At 40.8% G+C, this 24,867-nt stretch overlaps 1 protein-coding gene across 3 annotated transcripts in view; it reads left to right on the top strand.

Annotated features, from left to right (window-relative positions):
• The window catches only part of lsamp (limbic system associated membrane protein), a 650,892-nt gene that overhangs the window by 157,048 nt on the left and 468,977 nt on the right, over positions 1-24,867 (top strand). The window contains exon 1 of one of the 3 annotated variants that reach the window (XM_074641427.1): positions 7,043-7,282. The exons of the other annotated variants lie outside the window; for them this stretch is intronic. Within the exon in view, the coding sequence (XP_074497528.1) occupies positions 7,219-7,282 (64 nt within the window). The 5' untranslated portion in view covers positions 7,043-7,218. Of the gene's footprint in view, positions 1-7,042; positions 7,283-24,867 lie in introns of those variants that run through there. 3 annotated transcript variants of the gene reach the window in all.

Here is a 24,867-nt window from a genome sequence, read left to right as displayed (position 1 = left end):
GGACTTATTGACAAGCAGAAGGTCTTACAGGATGTGAGCGAGACAGACGGGATGGATCAGGGAAGATGACTCCTCAGTACTCTGGTCCTGTTCTGTTAAACAGCTGATACTGTGTGACTCTATGCTGATGGAGTGATTGTTATTTGAGAGGAAAGCTCACCGAGGTCTGGAGTAATTATTGTCGGTAAATGTTGGATAAGAACACCTGCTGTGCCAGAAGCAGCCCTTTTATTTGAGTTTGAAAACACACAGCCTCAATTTACCTGCCAGACCACACAATTAGCTTCAGTTTAGCTCTGCTAACGAAACAGAGAATAACAACTGGGGTTGTGATGTCATGTTTACCGACAGGCCACAGTAAAGTTTGATTTATCAAACCTGGCCAGCAGCCTGTGATGTAGCACACGGGGGATAAACAGTTCTGTTAGTCGGCTCTGTCGGCTACGGAGAGTCAGAGACATTAATGAACAATATGAGACACAATTAGACAATTAATTCAGTTAAGTGTGAGAATAATTAGTCTGTAATTAGCATTGCTGCTATGAGGAGACGCAGGGGATCATCAGCACCTCCTTCACCTCCTTCTCTGCTGCCATAATGTAGTATATACTATATCCTAGTATATGGGAATCTGTTGAGTTTAACCAGCTGCAACTCATTCGTGTTATTTCATCCAGTGCAGTGTCACATTTATTGTTCATTAACAGAAGAACAAGATTATAACTGCAGACAAATACCTCATTCCAGATGATGAAAAGATCAATTATCCCCTCATCTGTCTGTCTTTGTTAATGTTTGAAGTGTAACACATGGATGCTACTGTAGCTGCAGATGTTTCTACGGTTACAGTTCTGCCACATGTCGACTGATGCTGGTGACACATTTGTATGATTGCAGTCCTGCAGAATGTTTTCTGGCAGCCTGTAAATTACTTTAGCTTGTAATGGCGTAATTTTGTAGCTGTTTTTATCGTGAACATCAAATGTTTGCTTCTGATTGGCTGACAGCATTCAAAATTTATATCGGTATATCTACAACGGTAGAATTATTGCCAGTGGCCAGTGAATTGTATTAAATCCACTGTGAAGACATTTCTTCTGTTGTATGAAGGCAAAGCATCTCTTCACTCAGAACATCTGTCCAACAACTTTTTGTCATAACTATATCTTTATCTTTTGTTATTAATTGATATATGGGATCATAAGAGAGTTATTTATGAACCGATGATGCACCACCTCGGTGGCTGTTTTTTCTTGATGTATTGTTGTTGTTCCAGACGGCTGAACACTGACACCAGCAGTCCAGACAAAATCCCATTGTTCTTTTTTTAACTGGCTGTCAATCATCTTCCTCCCTCTTCTAACTCATCTATGAATAGACACTGCAGCTATTGGCTCTCTGCTCGCAGCAGAGGAACTACTCTAATGGAGAGGTAGTGAGGTGGAAAGATAATTTTCCTAATTACTGCCTTTCTATTAACTCTTCATTAATTGTATTTTTTGTAGATAAACAGCAGTCTCACTTCTCTTCTCCCTGCCTGGGCATTCAGGAATACTTCTGTTAGCAGTGAGATCCAGTTCTCTCCGGGGAATAAAGACCCAGTGACAGAGACCAACGCACTTTTAACTGGATCTGAACCAGAAAGTGATGCTCTGCTCTACAGACATTTGGCTCTCTGTCAGAGGGAAACTGTTATCAAACCAAAGTCTTTAGGGAAGCTTCCCCTCGTTTGCGTGCCAGCTGAGAGCTGCAGCGTTGCAGCAGAGAGCTCAAGTATAATGAGAGCAAAACAGTCATAAATCAACGCTCTCCGCAGAGTCCCAGGTAATCAGCTGGAGGTCTGCTGTGATGGAAACCACTGGGATGGAGTCACTAGAAATAGACAAAGGAGCTCTTTATTCAGGACAGAGACCAACAGCAGAGGAAACTGGAGCTCCAACAGTCATTAGTGTCGGAGTACAAGTAGCACAGAGTATCTGCAACTTTACTGTAAATGATCCACTTCTGGAGGTCACGGCTCGGAGTGGACAGAGTGCTGCGTAATGTGGTGTCAGATTTAGAAGTTAGATCGATACAGATCTTTTCTGAGCTGCATCCTGATACTTGATGGATGGAAAGTCTAGCAGTAAACTTTCACTTTCAGACTCATTACATTTTACAGTAACTGGAGAGAGTCGGGCCTGCAAACTGGATTTCTGTAGATATTTATACTCAAAGGATGACCCCTGACCTTTCCTCCAGCATATGAACTAGTTTACCTTTGTTCACACATGTGCAGTGTGAATGTAGTGCATTATGCCCTGGTGAAGCTCCTCTCTGGCAGGTGAAAAGAAGCAGCTGGCATACAGCATGTGTATCGATGGAGGAGTATATTTGGGCCAACAGTGGAGTTAGATGTGAACAGTACTGCAGTGCAGGGGAAGTGGGCAGTCCAAATGTTGAGGCAAAAAGTGAACAGAGAAAGTAACAAAAACCGAACTAACTTTGTCTTTAAAGTGAAGCAAGTATGCATAACAGAAATATATGGTTACACAGATAATTGCTAATGTGCTGTGCCATTTTAAGTAATATTTTCAGAAATTAAATCACTGCTAGTTGTTCATTAATGTAGTGACAACAGCAGTGTTCAACAGTGAACCCAGCTCTGTGCTCTGCTGTTGCTCTGTCTCTGTCCATGGTGCTGACTGGGAGGACGGATCAACTCACTGGACTCCAGTTTGACAGTTTAAAGAGGAACTTAAAGCCTCTCTACACCCACACAGGTGTTCTCAGTTAATATGGCTGATCAGACCTCTGCTCAGGTTGAAAGTAGGCCGAGCTTTGATGGGAATTTATTAGGTCACAAATTTTAATCAACCAATAGGATTGATTGAGGTGTAATTTATCCCGCCCCAACAGGTTCAACAGAGCCAACAGGAGACTCAGGAGGATGTCACTCAGTTAGTCTATAGAGACTACAGAGGCCACTGAATGTTACTCTCCACAGGATTTTACCAGAGATATTAACAGGAATCTTGTACATGCAACCAGTGAAGCAGTTTTGTTTCTGGACCGTTGTTCATCGAGTCCCTACAGGGAAGAAGAATCAAAGCTGAGAGTCTCTGGTGGGAGACAGAGTGATGCAGAGTCACAGATGTCTAGATGGGAATCATCAGAGATCACTTCATCTTTATTCAATCACCTCTTCTGGTGTATTTATCTGCCTTTTGTTTGGCCTCTACCTCCATCATGTTCTGCCTCTCTCTTCTTCCTTGTCTTTCCCCTTTTATCTCTATGTTTAGATCATCTCTGTCTCTGGAGTATAGTTGAGCTATATTAAAGTAAAGCTCACGTTGCATTAAGCTTGCCACATGATCTGAGAGTGTATCCTGGACGATGTACATATTTCCTCGTCTCATTCCTCCTCATAGTGATCTCATATATTTACCTCAGAGTCAACGCAGCCCCAAATTCACCCACATTATCTTGAGTGTTTCACACTGACATCCAGAGGTTTGCTGGAGGACAGAAACACTGTGGGCTGGAAATGAATTATGGATCAAAACACTTAGAGGTCAGGAGCTTTGAACTCAGTGTTCAGTATGATAAGACATGAGTGGACTGCACTCTGTAAAATGAATCAGAACGTGTCTCTCTAATGAGGGACTGTAATGAGGAGCACGTGTTTTCACCTACAGTGGTGATGTCTGTGGTGACGCAGCACTGTGACAGCTGGAGAAACTGTCTCACATTATAGACGGATATAAACTGGGACATTTGCCTCGTTTCTTGCATCATATGATGTTAATGTCTTCTTCCAACATTGGCAAGATTTTAGTATTTTGCAAAGATATCAGTGGCACTAGCTAATGCAAAATCATTTCCTTCACATCATGACTCATTATAGAGTCGAATGTGGGACGTTTTGCATATTTATGCAGTTTGTTGCATCATTCAAACAGATTTTCTGCCTTCTCTCAGTCTGTATCTAAATGAATTATGACATGTTCATACTGTGTATATGATTCACCCAGTGGGCTGCGAGATGGTCTGTGATTACAGTGCGTTAACTGATGTGGCTCAGACTGAAGATCGACATTATGATTCTGTCAGCACGCAGTGTGTGTGTGTGTGTGTGTGCAGAAATCATTTACATGTCATCCACCTGACTGGTGACTTTTGCAGTTTGACTTAAACATGAAACAAGACTTGACTCGATCTCTGAGAATCAACAGTCTCACTCCTCTGACAACAAACTCTATTTTTCATCACGTTGTTTTGATGGGATTCAGTCTAACCTTTGCTTTGTTTCTCTTGCTGCTGGCGTGTTATGATGAAAACAGCATTCATCTCCTCTGAGCCTCAAATACAAATGAGCGGTGTGACAGAAACAGGTGGGGAATGTAAATAAACCCTCCAAACACAGTCCACCTGTGTCAGAAGGTCTCGCGGGTGGAAGCCAAACACAGATGGAAACTAAAAGGCAACAAAACTGAGAGCACAAATTAGGAAAATACAAATATAATAGAAAATGTAGCTCTAAGCAGCAGAGTTTCTTCTGTGTGAGGGCAAAGATCCAAAGACCAATTAATATAGTAATATAACACCTGGTGGACAAACTTTATTATTATTATGAGCATTAAATCATCAGTTTATCTCTCTGAGTGACGACTGTGCAGCCGTTTACTGAACAGAACAGTCCAACAATGAAACGTATCATTACTGCTGCTGCTAACTGCTGTTTACTGAGCAGGGCTGCCGCTGTGTTGGGAAGTGAAAACACACCCAGATGTTATATGATTTAGCAGTGATTCATGAACCATTAGCTTCTTTATGAAACAGTCACTTGAGTCTATAATTCAATCATATCGTGTTGAACAGATAACACTGATCAACTGTTGACCCATATGAGCAGGGCTGCTGTTATCTCTGCATCCAGATCATTCCAGTGTGATCTGCGGACGTTTGGAGATGTCGGCTTTAATAATTAACATGGGAGGATATTTCTGAATTTGATACTCACTAAAGCTTTAATGTTGGCAAGTCTGGAGGTAAAACCTCACCATCAGTTCTTAGTAGAAATATATTCAGATTAAAAAAAAGTTATGTGTTGTGTAGAAGCTCTCACTGCAGCTGGAGTTAAATATGGAAATTAAAGCAACAGCTTCTGTGGCTCTCTGAGAACTAAGTGTAATAAATCTATACTGTCAGGATTTCTTTGGGGTAAAACACCACACAGTATGTACACAGATAGCTGCTTCCTCCAGTGAGACCAACTAGACTGTCTTCACTATGAACTCCAACACATATTGGTACAAACGGGACTAAGCAGCTCCTATAGATGAACTAGAACACTGGTTCTCTGCCTGAGGGGCCCGGTCCCCACACGGGGGGTCGTGAGACCTTCTTGATTTTAAGAAGTGTAAGACAACTTTTTTTAAATATACAGTTGGCCTATATCTCAGCATTTCGTTCATTTCTGTGAAGAAAACTGAATGAAATTGTTATTTTTAGATTATTTAAGATATAAACAGGATAAGGGCACGGTGAAGACCTGAACACAAACTATATTCACACTCTGCTGAACAGCCTCGTCCTGCATTAGGAAAGTATGCAACCAAAGAAAACACTGAATTTGTCATGAAAAACACATAATACAGACAGAATTGTATTTAAAGTTCCCAAAAATAACAAGAAAACTCATCTGTGATGCAATATTCACAGGAAATAATCTGCTCAAAATTCATCCAAATCGCTCGTTTTATACAAACTTCCTGCAGTTATTGCGTTCAGTATTTGGGTTAATTGTACAGTTTATCAGTTGTTCTGTGCTCTTATTGTTATGCATTTCATATATGATGACATATTCATAAAAAATGTCACTTATAGTAAGGGGTCATCAGTTTACTCAATGATAGAAACGGGGTCTCTTGAGGAAAAAGGTTGGGAACCACTGCACTGGACAGACTATATCTAAGAAGACTTTTTTAATTGCACATCAAAAGTAGAAAATGTGGGTGCTGATATTATTCAAACAAAAATATAACTTTTTTCTTGAAGTGCAAATATTCCATACGGGCAGCCATCTTCACTTTTTGTTCTCAGTTCATGTTATTATAAATATAAAGGAAGATACTTGTGACTCATTTATGTTCTTTCCTTTCTGTCTGGCTGAAGGAAAAGTCAATAAATGTACCACTATGTATTTTAAACCACTCAATATTAGTGTCAGTTAATATTACAGGTTTAAATATATATATTTTTTATTTAACCAGGTTAGTCCCATTGAGATTAATAACCTCTTTTCCAAGGGAGACCTGGTCAAGACGGTCAGCAGCAAGAACACAAAGTTGCAGAAACAGACACAAATACAGATAAAATACAATTCACAAACACTAAAAGCACTAACATTTGCATTAAAAGAGAACTATCTAAAGACAAATGGGGGAACAAAAAGGAACTTTTCTGGGAGTCAGCTGTACAACAAGGGGGCTAAAAACATTCCCATGCCAATGTTGTCTTAATATCTGATAAAGACGAGTCTTCATCCTAGCCTGAGGAGATATTTGTGAGCCATGTATATCTCATAACACAGACATCAGTATCCGCTGTTGACTCTCCACCTGAGATTGAATGTTAATAAAATAACAAAACAAAAAAAATAGTGACACATTGTTGACTAACAAACACGTGACTTGCTTCCCTGTCCAGCAGTAAATCTGCTGAGAGGTAGAAAGAGTGAGAGCCTCGATGTGAAACCTCCTGGTTGTGATGCTGAATGAAATGTGTTGGATTAGTTCACATTAGTCCTGCTGTCAGTGCTCAACCACGACACGCTGCTTTAGTAGAAACACATTGACCACGCACACACACACACCCACGCACACACACACACACACACACACACACACACACACACACACACACACACACACACACACACACACACACACACACACACACACACACACACACACACACACACACACACAGTCTCTCTGTCTCTATGTCTCTGTGGGTGAGGGTGTCGGTAGGGGTCGCTACTGTCCGTGTGAAAGCAGCCGCATCATCATCATCAGCAGCAGCAGCAGAGTCAGTCAGAGTCTCCAGCAGCTCCTGTGTTCCTCAGACTGGGATTCCTTCCTCCGCAGCGCTTTCTCTTCTGGACACTAGCCGCTGGAGACGGAGCTTCTTTGGACACAGCTTGGAGCTTTTATCGGCTGGTTAAAGAAGGACACCATGCTTTACTTCTGGATACACACCGTGTTGATCCCCGGCGTCGCTTTCCTCTTTGGATTTCAAGGCAAGGGAGCGTTTCATTCATTCCTTTTTTTCCATTTCATGTCCGGACGTTTTCCACTATAGGAAACACCGGAGTTAAGAGAGAGAGGGGAAATGACAGCTACCCTGGATGTTTATTGTGCTTCTGCTGTCTGTCCGTCTGCTGCTGTCTCGAGTTGTGAAGGTATGTGAAGAAGTGACTTCTCCTTTCCTCAAAACACCCGACATGAGACTGAGAGAGCTCCTCATGCTGGGACTTTGTGCTGTTGTGTGTTCCAGTAGAGCTGTTTGCTGTGAATAAAGTTAGTGTTGTGAGTGGAGCTGAGCTGATCTGACAGCAGTCTTCATGTACAGTAGCAGTGTGTGACACGGAGAGAGAAGAGAGCAGCCTCAGTACAGAGTCTCCTCTCAGCCCAGTGCACACATGTGGAGCCTGCTGGACAGTCAACTCCACTGACATTATATGTGTGTGTGTGTGTGTGTTCAGTTCAGTTTGCACATGTGATAGGACACAAGTTAGCTTGTGTATATTGTCTAATGCATGTATTTATATGTCATTTTCTGTTCTAAGTCTACTTGAAATACCTCAATATCTTCACACACACACACACACACACACACACACACATCTATTTTCACTTTGACCCATGATGTCTACATCATAGATTGGATCAGTCAGTCTTGACCTATTGGATTCTATTTGGCACTGCTCTTATGCTGGCAAGGAGCCTGTTAGTGTGAAGTGTGTGTGTGTGTGAGGTGGATGAGAGAGAAAGAGTGTGGGATACACGTGGATGAAGAGAGAAGGAAGAAGTAAAGAAGTAAAACATTTAGTGAGCAGGAGAGATGATGGTAGTAGGATGAAAAGGAGGATGGAGGATCTTCTCTCACGTCTCTACTTGTGTAATTAAATGTCAGCAGTAAGTGATGAAGCTCTCCATGGCTGTCAGTGCAGCAGCAGTAAAATGAATAGTGAGTGTTTGGTAATGGAGTGGTGACAGAAGCAACGCAGCGATCGATCAGCTGCTCGGTTTGACTTCATGAGGAAATCAGTTGAAGTGATCAAACACTATCAGGTCTTCAGGGTCGCTGCTGGAAACAGAAGTGAGCCGCTGGTCAGTTTGAACCCTCTTGTGACCCGCTGGAACACAGAGACCCTCCTTCATCTGTCTACACATGATCCAGATGACTGGATGAACATCATGCAGCTCATCTGGTTAATGAGGTCGTCTTGTTTGGTCTGTGAGTCTGTTTGTGTCTGTGCTTGTAGAATCTGTTGTATGTTTGTCTTTGGATATGATAATAGTCTTTTTTAGTAATATTCCAACCCATACTCTTTTAGAATAAAACACTCCACCCTGTTGGTTTGGATGGTGGCTGCAAATAGTTTTCTTCTTCACAAACTAACTGACTAACTGCTCAGTTTTCATAACTGAAAGAGCAACATATCCAGAGAAACTTGCGAAATCAGTCCTGCAGCATAAGCAACTCGTTTGCTCTCCATCTGCATATTCAATATTTCCCAAACAGTAATATTTGCACCAAAAGAAAACTAAATACCCTTCCTTTATATTTGCTATATGCATACTTTGAAGGTTATAGCATATTGACAGACAGAGAGCTAGTTGGAGGAGTGGTTTGACATGTTTCAGTTCATATTTCAATACATTTTTTGCCATGAAATCTTGTAATTGCTGGCCTCTGTTGTAACTGGAAGAAATTCAAGTTGATCACAGTAATTTTTATCTGTGAAAAGAGGAACTATCAACTTTTATCAAACACCATTCAACAAGAGGAACATGAAATACATGCTCATATTGATGCTCATATTTACATATTTGATGCTCATGAAAACTGTTACTCTGGCTCTCAAAGCTCGGTCTGATTCTGAATCTTTTAGCAGATGTCGACTCATTCACATTTTTGAATAACGTTTATCTTAAACAGTACCGCTGTATAACAATTTGTTTCAGCTCAGCAAGTTTGTGAATGTACTTTATTTGCTTTAGTGTCTTTGAAAACATTGTGTGAGGATCACAGAGGAAACGCTGGTGCTGTGGTGAGCTAATATGCTAAAGCAACAACTTCCAGGTAGTTTAGAGTCAGCTGCTGAGCAGGAGCATTTTTATTAGAAGAAGCTTTCACATGATCCTTTTAATGACGCCCATATTCAATTATTGTTTGTTTTGGATGGATTTTGTAACATCATACTGAAGCTCTTGAATGACACACAGCACAGATTGGACAGAGGGTTGATATGAAGGAGCTGATGCCTCAGAGACACTAGGACCAGAACAGAACAGAAGTCCAGGTGCTGACTGAACTCACTTGTCTTCTCTTTGTTTCTCACTTGGCACAAAAATAATGTCCTTTTATGTGCTGTTAAGAAGAGAGAGAACATTATAGAGTTGAATAAACGATCCATAGTTGTGATTCCCATCACTACCTCTCCCACTAAACCCTTTCTCAGTGAGTTGTTAAAGTCTTTTCACTAGCCTCTACCTTTCCTCTCATTACATACAGTAAACCTCCCTCTCCATCTCCCACTTCTCACTCCACTCCACTTTTCCTTTCTGTACTCTGCCTCGTCCTCCAGCACCTCTTATTTTATGGCTCTCATGATTTTTTCTTTGTTTATATCTCTCCTGGAATAATTTCCCCAAAGCTGCCTGCTCATGACTGACAGTAAAATCTCGAAGCTGTGTCTGAGCCGCTGTTTCCTCTGAGGGGAGCGCTGATGCTCATCTCACTGCAGAGCTGCTTTAAACTCGTCGTCTGCTCAGACTTCCATCGATTTGGATGTCGACCCTGTTTGCTGCCGGCTGGTCGAAGTGCAGCCAACGAGCAGGAGAGAGAGAGAGAGAGACAGAGGATATAATGATGGAGGCAGTGAGCATTAATATACGTGGGCAGGCTGACAGAGAGCAGACTTAGTGTAGGAAACACTGATGTGATTTTTTACCTTCTTATTAAAGCAGATAATCAGCTCAGATACTTCTTTTAGTTCGACCAAGCACTTCTCTTCTGCTGAGCATCAGCTTTAATCACACAGGTAGATCACTGTTCCCCCTCCTCTGTCTCCCTCTAACAAGACCAGCTGCTAAAGTGTGAATCCTAATTTATTTCCGCTGCTCTGTTTGGTTTCTCATTAATTTTATCCACTAAGTTGAGCAAATATATGAAAACTAAGCATGTTTGTGTCTCTACAAACAAAGTACTGCAGGTGTTCTGTCAGCGTTTTTATTTAATAAAGTAAAATAAATGAAGAACTCCTTCATTACTTCTTCATATCGCCGTCTGACTTTGTCTTCTGCTCTAATTTTAAACTGGAGATGAAAGTTATATTCACAATGTTTTAATGATGCTGTGGAACGGATCATTTATCACACTTTGTGAAGAGATATTTAAAATAAACTGCATTTCTTCTACTTTGTTGTAATTTATGCAAATTCTTACATGGAGTTGTTTCTCTGAGTGAACTAGAAATAGTTTCAGTTTTTGATTATCAGTGAGATCAGCTTGTATTTGCACTGCAACAATGAGAAGATACTGTTCGTTATATTAAGTCATGTTTGTCTGTTAGAGGATAAAATGTCCTCATCCTCCTCCCCCGGCTGCAGGTTGAAACCGATAATTTGCTGTTAAAGTTGTGCCTCAGTGATTCTGACATCTTTTGCTGATTCAGTCTCGGTGAGTTGGGGAATCTCTGATAATATAAACATGCAAAACGAGGATGTGTTTTCTTTGGCAGCCGAGGACTTCATGGTTGATTCAGGGAAGAAAAATTCATCCTTCATCGGAGCTCCTCTTCCTCTCTGTTGGTGGTTTATAGATACACTGTTAGTGACTAATGAGATTCAGCTTCTTCTAGTGTTTGGTGAGCTAGTTATTCTGATTTCTTTTCTCATGAATGAGAGGAGTTCTCATTGATAATTTAAAGGTCATCTGGTCTTGGCGTTGTTGATCAGGCCCGTTTTAGTTTAGCTGAAGCAAACTTTATGTGATCGGGCTGATTATTGTTAACATGTGAGTCACTCAGGAGATGTTCTCTGGGTGCCTTGGGGTGTGGCCAAGACGTCCAGATTCTCCACTTTTATTTTGACTCAATACACATTTGGAATTTGGAATCGGAATCAGAATTGGAATCGGAATTGGAATAAGAATTGGAATCAGCTTTATTGGCTTTAATGTTTTTCGTTGCTCTCATTGCACTTACACAAAAATAGACTTCACATCTAAAAGTGAAGGACAACAAAGCTGGAAAAGGTGAACGTACATATTTATTTACTATTATGTAATTACAAGTAGGTGAAACATTTATAAAAAAGCAATAATGAACAACACACAAAGTCAAACTGTGTGTATACAGTATATACAGCATGCTTAGATTTGTATTCGACAATGATGATCTGTGTATTTAAGCTGTGAAACATATAATTGATATCTTGTAGGTACAGTGCATGTTTAATGTTGCAGAGTTGTTTCTGACATTATGTGACTGATGTTAACTGTTAATCAAAGTGACAGTCTGTAGAAAATAAATTGTTCTTGTGTCTGATTGTTTTGGTGTGCAGTGCTCTATAGCATCTACCAGAGCATCTACAAATTAAAAAAAATAAGATGTCAATATTATTGGATCTACTGGTGGTGAATCTGTCAAAGTGAGAATTACAATGAAAAAGAGATAATCAATAAAATCCTAAGATTTTAGGGGAGCACTGGACAATGAATTGCTTTTGGCTTTTTTTTTGTTTGTTGACATTACATCATCAGAGTCAGCAAACAGCAGAGTGCTGAAAGTGCTAGCTTTCTGTAACAGTCAGTCAATAAATTACTGGATGTTTGTTTCTGTACTTAAGAGTCAATAAAATCCGAGGTGAGAGTGTATTATAGGATTACAGGATTAAAGCTTTTTGCTCTGCTTAAGTGTTCACCCATTAAACACATCCACACATTCTGTTTCTATTAATCCTTCATTCAAACAGGTAATCCTGTTGAAGAAAACACCTCTGATACTGTGTCATGCTGCTGGATTCCCTTTTCATTAATCTTAGAATGAAGATTCTGTCGTGTTTTCAGCTGATCATGTTTACAAAAGAGACCAGAGGACTGAAGCCAACAGTCCATGTCCAGTCTGTTGATCTGATATTGAATATGTGGCACTATAATAACTGGAGCTCTGTTCATTTAATGATGTCCAGCAGCTGATGAAGGAGTTGTGGAGTCGTGGTTGGAGGAATCATCATAAATTAGTCACATACTTGTGAACAAGGCTGTTTCTAAATTGCTCCAAATTCAGCCAGGACAGCCTGCACTCATTGCGGTGAGCAAACCAAATAGTCACAATTCTGTCTTTTTGCCTGAAAACCTGCCAGATTTGATTTAGCTTGGAGTTTACTGCCGGCTGTATGGGCCCGACAGACAGAGATTATCCCACAGCTCAGTCTAGATCTGAGCTCCCGGAGTCAGTCCACAGTTAGAGGACCTCCGCTGGAACACATACACATGTATTAGACCGGTCCCTGTGGACCAGAATATCAAAAGAACTACCAGAGACAGCTGATGCTGAACTCTGTGGATGGAGAGGAGGGAGGAAAGGAAAAGGTTGGGTCAGGCTGTCTGTCAGTGGAGAGGAGAACAGGATCATAGACTGTGTTACAGAAGAGTTAAAGGCTGTGTGTGTGTGTGTGTGTGTGTGTGTGTGTGTGTGTGTGTGTTTGTGTGTGCGCGCACGTTACAAGATGTCATCTTTTTTAGCCCTCCTACATCCAGTATGGTGGTCCCATCAACCCAGATGATGCTGATGCTGTCAAGCAGCTTAATGATGTCTGTCTGCTCCACCAGCAGACTCCATGCTGAAAAACAGACAGATTAGCTGACACTCTCTCTCTCACTCTCTCTCTCTGTTTCTCTGTCTCTCACACACACACACTTGTAAATGGGATGGAAATGGGAATTGGTTGAAAGTTAAACCGCTGCCTCAAACCGCAGTGAAATTGAACCTCAGAGTTTTGTGCAACAAAAAGTCCACTTATATTTCCCTGCATTTTATGACTAAATAGTTTTGACATTGCTTTTGTTTCTATTGTGAGTTCAGCTGGATATCAGAACACATGAGAGTTTCACTTTGATATTTAACTGTGAACATAATTGCGGCACAACAACAGAGAAGAGAAGAGAAGTAGAGAGAGAGGAGGAGAGGACATATTTGGACAGGATATGCACCCGGGCTTGTTCCTATAATGATTGCTGTGGCATTTAGTTTTCGATGTCAAGGGAGACCCGACACATTTCCACATATAAAAAGAAACCATCAGCAGACTGCTGAAGGTGTTTGTTCTTTCATGCAGTCAAACATAAACCCTTAACTCCCAGTGGGATCTCTGCTCAGGAAATCAAAAGGAGAGACTGATTTCACACTAAAGAGGAAAGAAGGGAGTGCGTTGATGTCCTCTGTAGAATCATCCAGACTGGACTTCAACATCTGTCCTGTTTCAGTTACATTATGTAAAAATTGATCTGTCAGGACACACATCGATTTAACATGTAAACAGCGTTGTTATCCACTGTAGTGTGGACATAGTCCTGCAGTATTAAGGTAATAAGTAGGGACTGAGGAGACGAATGGTTGTGTGTTTCCTCATTCAGTCTGTTTACAGTTGGATCTCAATGGGCTCTCTGACTGAAGGCAGTGGATGAAGGCAATCTGTGTGTGGGAGTCAAAGTGTGTGTTTGATGTTTTTACTATCATATCATACTCTTGTTATTAAATAGCACACATACTTTGAGTATTTCTGTGTGCAGGTACGTGTGTTTCTTCTAGAACTCCTGATCTTGAGGGACATACATGTGTGTGTTGTGTGTTAGTTAGTTGTTCAGCCAAAGCATTGTGTTGTGCTGTGGTGTTTAGTTGTATTGATGGCTGCCAGCTAGATGAAGTTGAGACCGATTGAAGACGAACACAGACGTCTCTAATGATGACTGACCAGTTGATTCAGCCTACAGTGTTGCTTCTTTATCAAGCAGCCTGTCTCCTGGAGATACACACTCACCTTCACACAACACACCTGACACCTTGAATGTCTTTTTAATCAGTCAGTTACAGCCTGAACCGCTTTACCCTGATGGATGAATGAACGAGCTACATAGAGTTGTACAAGACAATTTGTGCATGTAAATTAGACATTTTATTAGCAGTATGTCTTTACTTACAGTTTGATGCAGGCCCATAACCAGTGGGTTATTTGCCATCCCCCTTGTTAACAGAATGATCAAAATGCAAGTTCCTTGTTAACCTGCCACCTCCCTCTCCATCCTCTAGTAGCAGAGAGAGTGCAGAGGCAGAATTAGAATCTATGGCCCCGACCACGGCTCTGAAACATCAGCAGCCTGACTCTGCTGTGTATTGATGAATCCACGGTGCTGTCCGTGGTGCTGAAGTAGCAGACACATTTTTTTTTGACAAAACAAAGCGGGCTCATCACCCCAAAATGTAATCATCTACTGGCCATTCCCACACACAGTTGTACGGTAACAAAGTAATAAACTGCATTGAGCTCACTGTATTATAGACCAGTGTGAGCCCGTTCATGATTATTTTCTGGTAATTTGAAGATGTAAATAAAGGTAAAGTACTTACAAAGATCTCCATAACAGAGTCCCAGGATCAGAAACAAACGCTGACAGACAGACAGGATGTGAGCTGCAAGTAGTTGATGCCAGGCTGCCACTCAGATTAGATTTCAGTTTTCTTAAAATAACGTCTAATGCCTTTCTTAGATCTGTTCTTTATCCTGCATGCTCCAGGCCGGTGTGTATTACAGTTCTTTTATAATTAGAGTTGTAATATTCTTTATTGGCTTTAATGTGTACACACACATACGCAGGATTTGATTCTGTTTTTTCTTTGCTCTCAATGCACTTACACAAAAACAGACACACAGCTAAGAACAAGGACGACAAAGCTGAACAAGGTAAACAAACATTTAACTATTATAAGTAGGTGGAAAGAAAAATGTCTTGTCTTTGGGACTGGTTGGCTGGAGGGTTTAACATCCCACCTAGTCTTGAAGCAGAGGTATGAAATAACAGGGGATTCTTGAGGGATGGACAAAGTTAGACAGCAGACAGACACTCTGTTGTCTCGTCTCTCACTTCCTCCAACAAAACAGCAGCTGAATGCAACAGAGGAGCCTGAAGGCATCGCCGAGTCTGTGTAGCCACACAGCCTCAGGGAGGATTTCTCTTCTTCTTCACCCACCTGTGGAGCTGTGGAGTGTCACACTGTTACAGGGTGTTTTCTTCCCTTAAAACCCACACATTAAATCTCAGTTTACATCAGCTCTATAATTTATGCTGCCATTAATAATTACTGTTTATCTTCCCTTCAAGGTTCCTGGTTTGTAATTTGGATGTGTTCATTATCAGTGTGCATTTGTGTGACGTCTGAAGAAGTTATAGCTGCTTAGCTGCTATTGACGGTATTAATGAATGAACCAGTCTTTAATAATAATCACCACAGTGTTTTTTTTCCATTTAATGTCACTTCAGTTCCGTCACGTTTCCAGTCAGACGGTAAATCAGCTTAATTTCTGTCTCTTAATTCTCTCTCTACCTCTAGATGAACATTATTTAAAGGTTAAGAGTTTAATACAGCTGATTCCTGCCAGCTGGAAGTCACAGTCAACACAGGAGGGTGTTGATCACTGTGTGGAGTCACTGTTAGTAAGATCACAGTTGCTGCTTAGAGCTTCATATCCACGGAAAAGTTGCTTCTCCTCATTTTATCCACTAAACTGATTTAGTGGGATGTTTACTTGGAAGCAACAACTAATGAGTCACATCGCCATGGTGATTCTTAATTTGTCCGTAGTGGGGGACACAATGTCATTACCAGTTAAAGGACTGTCAGTGATGAAGCGGTTCATCAGGAGCTATTTTGACCTCCCCACTGAGCTCAGTAATGTGTGTGATTCAACGTGATGAGGTGAAGAAATGCGATGATCTCATCCTCTCTGCACATCTCCTGTGACATTAAGGATATGATAAACAGACGCTAAGCGAAGAGACTGTTGTCATCAAGTGAAATGCACCCATGAATCCAGCAGAGACGAGTAACACTCGGATGATTTCGCCTTGATGGTCTCATTTGTCGGGGAAACATTTTAGCGCAGAATCATTTTCCACTTTTAGGAGAAAATGAGTTTGTCTCGGTTTCATCTCATGTGGTGTTCACATCACTGTTCACAAGGACTCCTCTGAGAGTACAAACGTCTCTTGCTGACTACTTACTGTAGCGGTATATGTTGTTTTATTTAGTTCCGACTGATATAGTCAATTCAAACAGAGTCACAGCAGCGTGTGTTAAAAGGCTTTTCATACAGATCAGTGAATGATGAAACAGCTTCTGTTCTTTCTGGAGGCTCTTAAAGACAAAGTTCAGCAACATGTAAAGAGCTGACATTGAAACAAAGAAATTACATGAGGTGGATCTTTTTGTGAAACATTATCTGAAGTGCATTTTGAAGCAAAAGAAAACCTCAAAGTGAAATTTTTATTTACAGTCTGCTCTCCTCTTTTTCTCTCTTTCAGGTAAGAGTGGCCACTTTAACCCTACGCTGAATGTGTGTGTGTGAAAGTGTGTGTGGTGATGAGGACGCTATATCCTGACCTGCTGGACTTCATAAGAGACAGTAAGACTCCACATTGAGCCACACACAGAACATGTCTCAGTATCACAGCCTCGTTGAAGACTGTTAGATCACTGAGAACTGACCTCCGTCATTCCTATCTGAGTGAGATGAAATGTGTCACATGGAGCCCTATAATCTCTCACTTTGTTGTCAGACTGCTTTGAAACGCTGTGCGCCAGAGTGATATAATACATGCTGTGTTAAGAGGTAGAAGTCTGCACTTTGTTTATATTTCTGTCACAGTGGCTGCCTGTCCTGATCACACACCGTGGAGACACAAAGATGGAGCCCTGAGGTTTTAGAGAATCTCTCTCTCAATGTGTTTTTGTCTCTTTGGCCAACACATCTACCTCCCTAATGTACTTCAATGAGAAAAAAAGCTTTAGAATTAGATTAGGGCTCCACTGAGTGCTCTCTAATTAGACAGTGATGGAGGCTGGTAGACAGTAGAGTCCCTCTTTTCCTCTCAGTGTGTTCGATGGAAGAAACCTGTTTAGTGTCTTTAGTCTGAGATGAGACTGTTGTTGTGTCATGTTTCCTGATGTGCTGTTTTGTTTGTGTCTGCAGTCCATGTCTCTGGCTTTTTGCTGCTCCAAAGCACTGACACTCAACAGTGAGAATGACAGAGTCTGGTCTTCTGTGGCTTTGACTGGTTTCTGGAGGGATTGATGGTCATATGGACAGACATCTAGATGGTGTTAGTGGCTGTGAGGGAGCAAACTGTGACAGTAGCTGATCTACATCCACCTGTATGTTATTACAACATGAAGCCAGTCTGGGCCTCACTTGTGTCTAGTTAATCTGAAGCAATAGCAACATCTCAGACTCATTTATATTTAATGAAATGGCAGAGTGTTTAATACAGTCCCGTATTCTCCACAGAGCAGTTGTATTTCAGGCTCTGCAGATTCACAGCTCTGTAACTTAATAACAAGATCTTTTTGCTTCATTGATTTTTAAGCTCTTCTACTGTCCGACATGGCTGGGATTATAATACTCTGATTATTAATCACATCACATCACTCCTCTTACATTTATCCACTGCATGCCGTCATCAAATCCAATAACTCGTTCCATCAGGACGTTTTCTTATTTAATGACACTCGATGCCGCTGCAGCCGTGTGAACTGTTAATCGCACATTTGATGTTTTACTTTAACTGCTACTTTATTCAAACACTAAAAAATCTCTCCGGAAGAAAAGCTTGTTGGAGATGAAAATAGATGATTCTTTGATCCCTTTTATTTTTCGCAGCGTTGCTCACATCAGACGGGGACTGTGTGGAGCACAGTGACGCTCTCTCCTAGTCTCTCTAGAGTCACATCAGTGAAAGTCACATGACTTTTTATGGCTTTTCAAACATTAAATAACACAAATTAACTTTAAATTAAAGCACGGCCACCTGCTGTGATACACTATTAGAATGCCAGATGTAATAAACATAAACAAAACACCAATATTACAAAATTAGTTTATTCAGATGTTTAGTAGTACTGCCATCTGTGTGTGTGTACACCGCTCCGATCAGCAGATACTTCCAGTCCATCCATCCACTACTGTTGTTTTTTGCTTCATACTGCAGTTTATGGTTATGATCTCTGTCTCCCACACAATCCTCTCACATTATAATGAATTCTACATTCACTGGCATCTCTTGCTGTGTGCATTATGTGTCTGTCATGTCTCCGTGATGAGTGTGTGCTCCGTTCTGTTCTATATACCTGTAGCGGAGAGTTATTGTTCCCAGCAGAATCTATTTCATGCTGGTTGGATTCATTTAGAGATATTCCCAGAGAGCAGAGCATCATCAGTCAAACACAACTCCCGTAACCTTTCGTTGCTGTAAACGCTCTCCTCTCCTCTGACACGTGTCCTCACACTGTGATTTATTTATTTCATCACACAAGGTGAAAATTAATTTCCAACACATAATTGAACACTGAACAACAAATTGTTCCGTCTGGATGCCGAACTGTCGAAAGACCAACAGAGATGCTATTAACTGTCATTGTTCAGAGTGAAAACATAATTAATGTGTTTCACTCTCACACATGAAGAAGTAATAAGGGTCAAATGTGGGAGATGATGGTGGGTTTGGTCTCTGAACCAAAGCACTACACTGATGACTGATCGTCAGCAATGACACATTCATCCCGGTTTATGTAATGTGTTGTGAACATCATCAGTGTAATATTAGAGCAAAGTCAATGGCGGTCAAAGCAGCTATTTGCTAACATGATGCATCACTGCTAACTCCAGTGATGCTGTTGTTTCACAGTAATGGATTCACTGTGTCACATAATGAACACAGCAACGTTTCAATATCAGCTGAATGACGAGCGTGTTGCCGCCGTTCGCCGTGACTGTGGATCATTAGCCGCTATGGTCCGTGGGTATAGCGGCACGTTCAAGTAGAGCTCAGTAGATTGATGGAGTCACTTCTTAGACAGCTCTTTATACGAGCTGTCAGTCCACGCCTGACTTTCATCTGTCCATTTCTGCCAATCAATCCTCTCCACACACACGCGTGTTCATCCATGAGGGGATTCAGCTGTCTGATACATAGTCAATGAGTGACAGTCAGGAAATCTACTGTAATAATAATATTAGCAGTCAGTCCACAGCCTGACACTCACCTGTTCACTTCTACAGCCTCTCTCTCCTCTTCATGTTTAAATCTGCAAGAATAAAACCATCACACACACACACAGAGTCCAGTGAGCACATGCATACACACACACACCCTGCAGCTTGTTCACACACATTTCACCTCACACCCCCTCACTTGGGCTTTAGCTATGGGAATACAGCAGCTAAATTAGCATAATAAATTGATATCACACACTTCATCCAGCCTGTACAGCCTCACCGCTCCAAAGCTCCAACCAACTCTTCATCTTTAATGCTCCCCCAGCTATCAGTATTATCAGCATGGCTGACCTCTCTTAGCTCAACATGATTCACCGTGCCAGTGTTTTCTACCCTGATGGGATAGTTAACTATAGATGGAAACCCTGTACACTGGTAGCAGCATTGAGAGTGGAAACTGGCTGTTTTTGCTTCCAGAGATCTTCCAGTCGTATTGTTTATATAGAATAATGCAATTATGAATGTCTTATTATGATTTGCTTGCCGCTGGTGTTGGGTTGTAGCAGATGGTTAACACACAGTGGGTGGATGGAAAACCCTCTGGAGGTTCAGCCCTCCACCTCCATAAAGCAAATTACACTTGAAGTCAACAGCTGGTGAAGATGTTTCCAAAGCAAACACCTACCTCTGTTGTATTGACCACAGTTGTCTGATTAATTTAAAGTCTTATTTTCCACTCTTCCTAATGATATTGACTTTGTATTTTATTATTCACAGTGTGAACTGCATCCTACACCTAGATCAGGGGTCAGCAATGTGCTGCTACGAAGCCACATGTGTCTCTTTAGCACCTCCAGTGGCTCCATGTGGCTTTGACACAAACAAACAAAAAGTATATATAAATTAATAATGGTTATCTTTTAACATTTTAATCATTGTTGTAGGCCTAAAGTGATTCTACATTCTCCGAAAATGTCTCTTTTGATAGTAAAGATTGCTGACTCCTGACCTAGATGGATAGATATTGGTTATGTGGAGTAATTGGATATCACAATATAAAGTCAGTATTGACTAAACAGGAAGTTTAGGAAGATTCAACTAAGTTACTGGTATTGTTGTCATGTTTATATAAATAAATAAAATCAATAAATCAACAGCTTGTGTAGAAAAAAATCACACTGTACCTGAATCAGTATTTTAAAGCAGCAGATGCATCAGAGACTGTCTCTATCTGATACAGAAGTAGCCTCCTTTGATTCGCTTCATGTTTGAGGTAAAACTATTGTGTTATAAGTGATTTCATAGCATTACAACATTCTCCTGATAGCTGAGTGTATTAGTTTTGGCTGTTCAAGATAATATTGAAAACACATGTAGTCCAAAATACATACAATCCATGTCCTGACACAGGTCAAAAGGCCATAAACGGCCAGAACTGAGTGTAGGTTTATTACAGTTGAAAACAAATGAAAACATGTTTGGAAACAAGGACAGATTTGTGAGAGTAAAATAAAATGATGTGATATTCTACAGTGTTAGAAAAGAACAGCATCAACATTTATTTGGAGACAGCACAGTTGTATATTTCCTCTCTTTGTTATCAGATGGCTCAACACACAGAAATCCCAGACTAACAAAAGGCCAAATTCACTGTGAAAGGATCCTTTTGTTAGTTTGTACGTTTTTTCAGGAAGGTCGCTGATCAATATAAGAGCACACTTCAGCTCCTGCTTGATTTTGGAAGGTCAGCACGTCTAATATTGCTCCTTGTACTTGGTGTATCTTGACAGCTCTGCTCGGATGGCCTTTGTTGACCCTCTGATTGCAGAGCACAGCTGAGAGGGTTATTAGATCTCATGTTATTGACACTTATCTCATATCCAGAGAAGCCAGTGACTCATTACACAGACTGAGATGTCCACAAATCTGCCGGTGAATCAATGTTGTCTTTGGTCTCTGTGGATCATCCACTCCTAACAGTTATATTTCTATAAAATAAACCCAGTCTCACACTGATCCAATAACTAAGTAACTAATAACTAGGTAATCACCAAAAGTCATCAGGCCATGGTTAGGGAGTCAAATACTGATTTATTGCATTCAACTAAGTGAGTAAGATGTGTCATTGTTTCTCTGCTATTCAATATCTGAGTTGTGGTTAGGATAAGGTCAGTATACAGGGCTGGAGTTGAGATTGAAAAGGACTGTTGGGGTTTGTTAGCTGACACACTGTACAGTAGGTTGACATGCTCTTGGCTTTAGATGGGGGAGATCAGTAAATGAGTCTGATTTGTGGTTTAGCACATTAAAACAAACACATGTCTCTGTATAGAGCTTGGTCGTTTCCACTACAATTGCAAACATGAGAGCAGCTGATGTGTTGACTTAGATGTCTGTTCTAAAGAGAATCTGGAGTGAATGATGGGTCTTATGTAACCTGGCTGGTCTGACATTTCTGGCCTGCTCATAACTGAGACCCTCCAAGCAATCAGAGATTGATGAGCACATTAGCTGCATTTATTTTGACACTTGTCCCAGTAACCCACTCTGACATTTCAGACGTCAGTAAAGCCCGAACTGCTCTCATTCTTCACACAAGAGGTTCAGCTGGTAGTAAAGATTAAAGAACAAGGAGGGGATATAATGAAAACATAACAGACCAGAGGATAGAAAAGTACAAGAACAAATATCTGGTTGAGGATAAAATGTCTGAAACAACGTCCTGTTGCTTTAGTCAAAGATGAACGGACTGACGAGCTGATTTACTATAGACTGCAGCAGGTTTGTTATGCTGGTCATATTTATGACACTATAGTTCTTGGTGTATTGTATGTTTGTCTTTCATTGGTGTGATCATGCATGTGTGTATGATCCGTGATATGTTGAAGAGTAAAAGGCTTACTGTAGATGTGACTCTTGGCTGTGGTAAGTTGCTCTATCTCTGGTAAAATGATGCTCAAATACAAAATAGTAAAGGTTGGAAGGGAATGAAGCAAACCTGGAGAGACGCAGAGAAAAAGCTGAGAGACATCAGCAGGTGGTGAAGCATTCTGTTTGGTCATCCATACATCAGTCTGTCATCACTCTTTCTTCTGGTCCTTCACCAGGGTTATTCACTGGTCAGGAATCAAGGCAAACTTCAGAGCACATAGTATGTAATCCAGTTGCTCATAGCTTCTCACCAGTCAGCCTTTATACATCTCCCTCCTCTCCACTAGCTGAATGCTTCGCCGCTCACATATGGAGTCCAGCAGAGTGATTGCCTGCAGTTGTGTCATCTCAGAGCTGGTTAGAAACCAGAATTGTGTTCCCTCACTCTACCTTTCTCACATAAAGAAGGTACTTTTTCAACATGTCCAGTGTGTGCCATGCTTTCTGTGTCCACTGTGTGCTGGGAGAGGCTGCAGCCGGCTGTCACCCTGAATTAGTGGTTTAGAGAATGAACAGATCGATGGATTGAATCAGGAAGTACAAACTGGTGTTCTTTGTACTACTGTTTCCCTCAACAAGCTCATGAAATACTTGAGGTTGTGAACGTTTAGTGTCAGAGATCTGGTAGGGATTAGAGCGTATGCAGTTTCAGAGGAAGGCTTGCTCCGCAGTGTGATGTTTTACCAGTCGAGCCAGATGGCCGCCCACCCAGAGCCTGGTTCTGCTCTAGCTTTCTACCCGCTAAACGGGGAGTTTTTCCTGGCCACAGCGCACTGCAATGCTGTTGGTGGGATCTCTTGTTCGGTCTCTAAACTATAGAGTACAGTCTTGACCTGCTCTATATAAAAAGCATCTTCAGATAACTTCTGTTATGATTTGACAATATATAAAAATAAATTGAATTGAATTGAAATTTAGGATCATATGTTCAGTGTCGCTGTCCAAGGTGCTGAACTTTCTTCCTGACTTAAATACCATTTTGTGAAATAGCATTAAAGTGGCAACTGGCTATTGTTACCTGCATGCAGTGAAACAGGAAGGTGAACCAGCAGAAACACACTGCATGAGTATACTTCATGCACCTGTGTTCATGCACCTGTGTTACAAAGTAGAATGATTTTAATGGTATTGATACTATATTTACGTGCTAATTTAAACATCATCACCACAAGCTGTCAATAGTTTAATACCCGCTGAAAAACCGTGATAAAAAATGTTTTTGCTTCACAATCCCAAAGGGTTTTAGATGATGATAATATATCACTACACAAATAATCCTGGATTTAGATTAAATAAGGGAACATTGTTGTGTGAGACCGAGCCAATGACATGAGATTTCAGTTAATCCCAACAAAGGTGTGAAAGCAGAGCTGAGGTCTCAGTGGGGATCCTCACTGTGGTCAAAACGGTTTCCCACTGAAATTGTTCTCAACCCAGAATGTCTGTGACTCCAGCAGAGCGTTCAGTCTGAGGGAGAAACTGGAGACAACAACAGGAGGAGCAGACAGATACAGAGACACTGAGAGGAGAGGAAAGATGGAGAGGACATATGTTATAGTGCATTATATTTTGACTTGAGAATCAGTGATGTTGATACTGGTCTAACTATCAGACTGATCTGGAAGTCTCCTTTATTTTCACACGTTTGTTGAATATTGATTCTCTCTCAAACTTACCTTCAGGAAACCACTGCTGTCTGCTGGAACTGTCTCTCTCAAGAACAAGATAATGAAGCTGACTCTGAAGTGTTATGTCATTATGAAAAATGTTTTGAGAAACAGAGAGAGTATTCAGTATTTTAGTTTTATTGATGCAGAAAATGCAATGTGTTAGCTACTATTATTCTTTTTATATAGTTAATATGTACCCTTTTTAGGAGCTTGGATGGAGGAAACTGGGCTGAGTATTAGTTTATTTATTTATTTACCGGCCTATCTCTCTCTCTCTCTCTCTCTTCCTCCCTGCAGTGATGGATTGATGCATCAAAGCTTCATTACTTTCTTCAGTTTTGCTGAAGTGCCGTCTCGTTTGTCACATCCATTATGCTGCATTCAGATTGTCTTTTATAAGTAAACCTTTGTTAAAGGCAAAAGACAAATGAGACTCGGTCTTGGTAATTTGTTTGAGGAGGAGGAGAAGTAGAAAATGAGATAAGATGTCAGAGAAGAAAATAAAGAATAAAACACGGTGATTGTTTTCCTGGAGTAAAATAGAAGTTGGCTCTTTTAGAAGAAGTTATTCAGTAAAGTCACAGGCAGAGATTGAAGTAACTGATTGTCATCCACTTGTTGTCATCTAATAGCTGGTTGGTTTTGTTGCTAAATGTTGCTGTGTGTGACTGTTAGTATCTCTTATATGTTGGGAAATATTATTGTTTTCTCTTTGATATTATCTT

Source organism: Sebastes fasciatus, chromosome 7 (assembly GCF_043250625.1).
Source record: "Sebastes fasciatus isolate fSebFas1 chromosome 7, fSebFas1.pri, whole genome shotgun sequence".
Lineage (NCBI taxonomy): Eukaryota > Metazoa > Chordata > Actinopteri > Perciformes > Sebastidae > Sebastes > Sebastes fasciatus.
The sequence above is the reverse complement of the archived record's forward strand: the minus strand, read 5'-3'. Positions and strand labels throughout refer to the sequence as shown.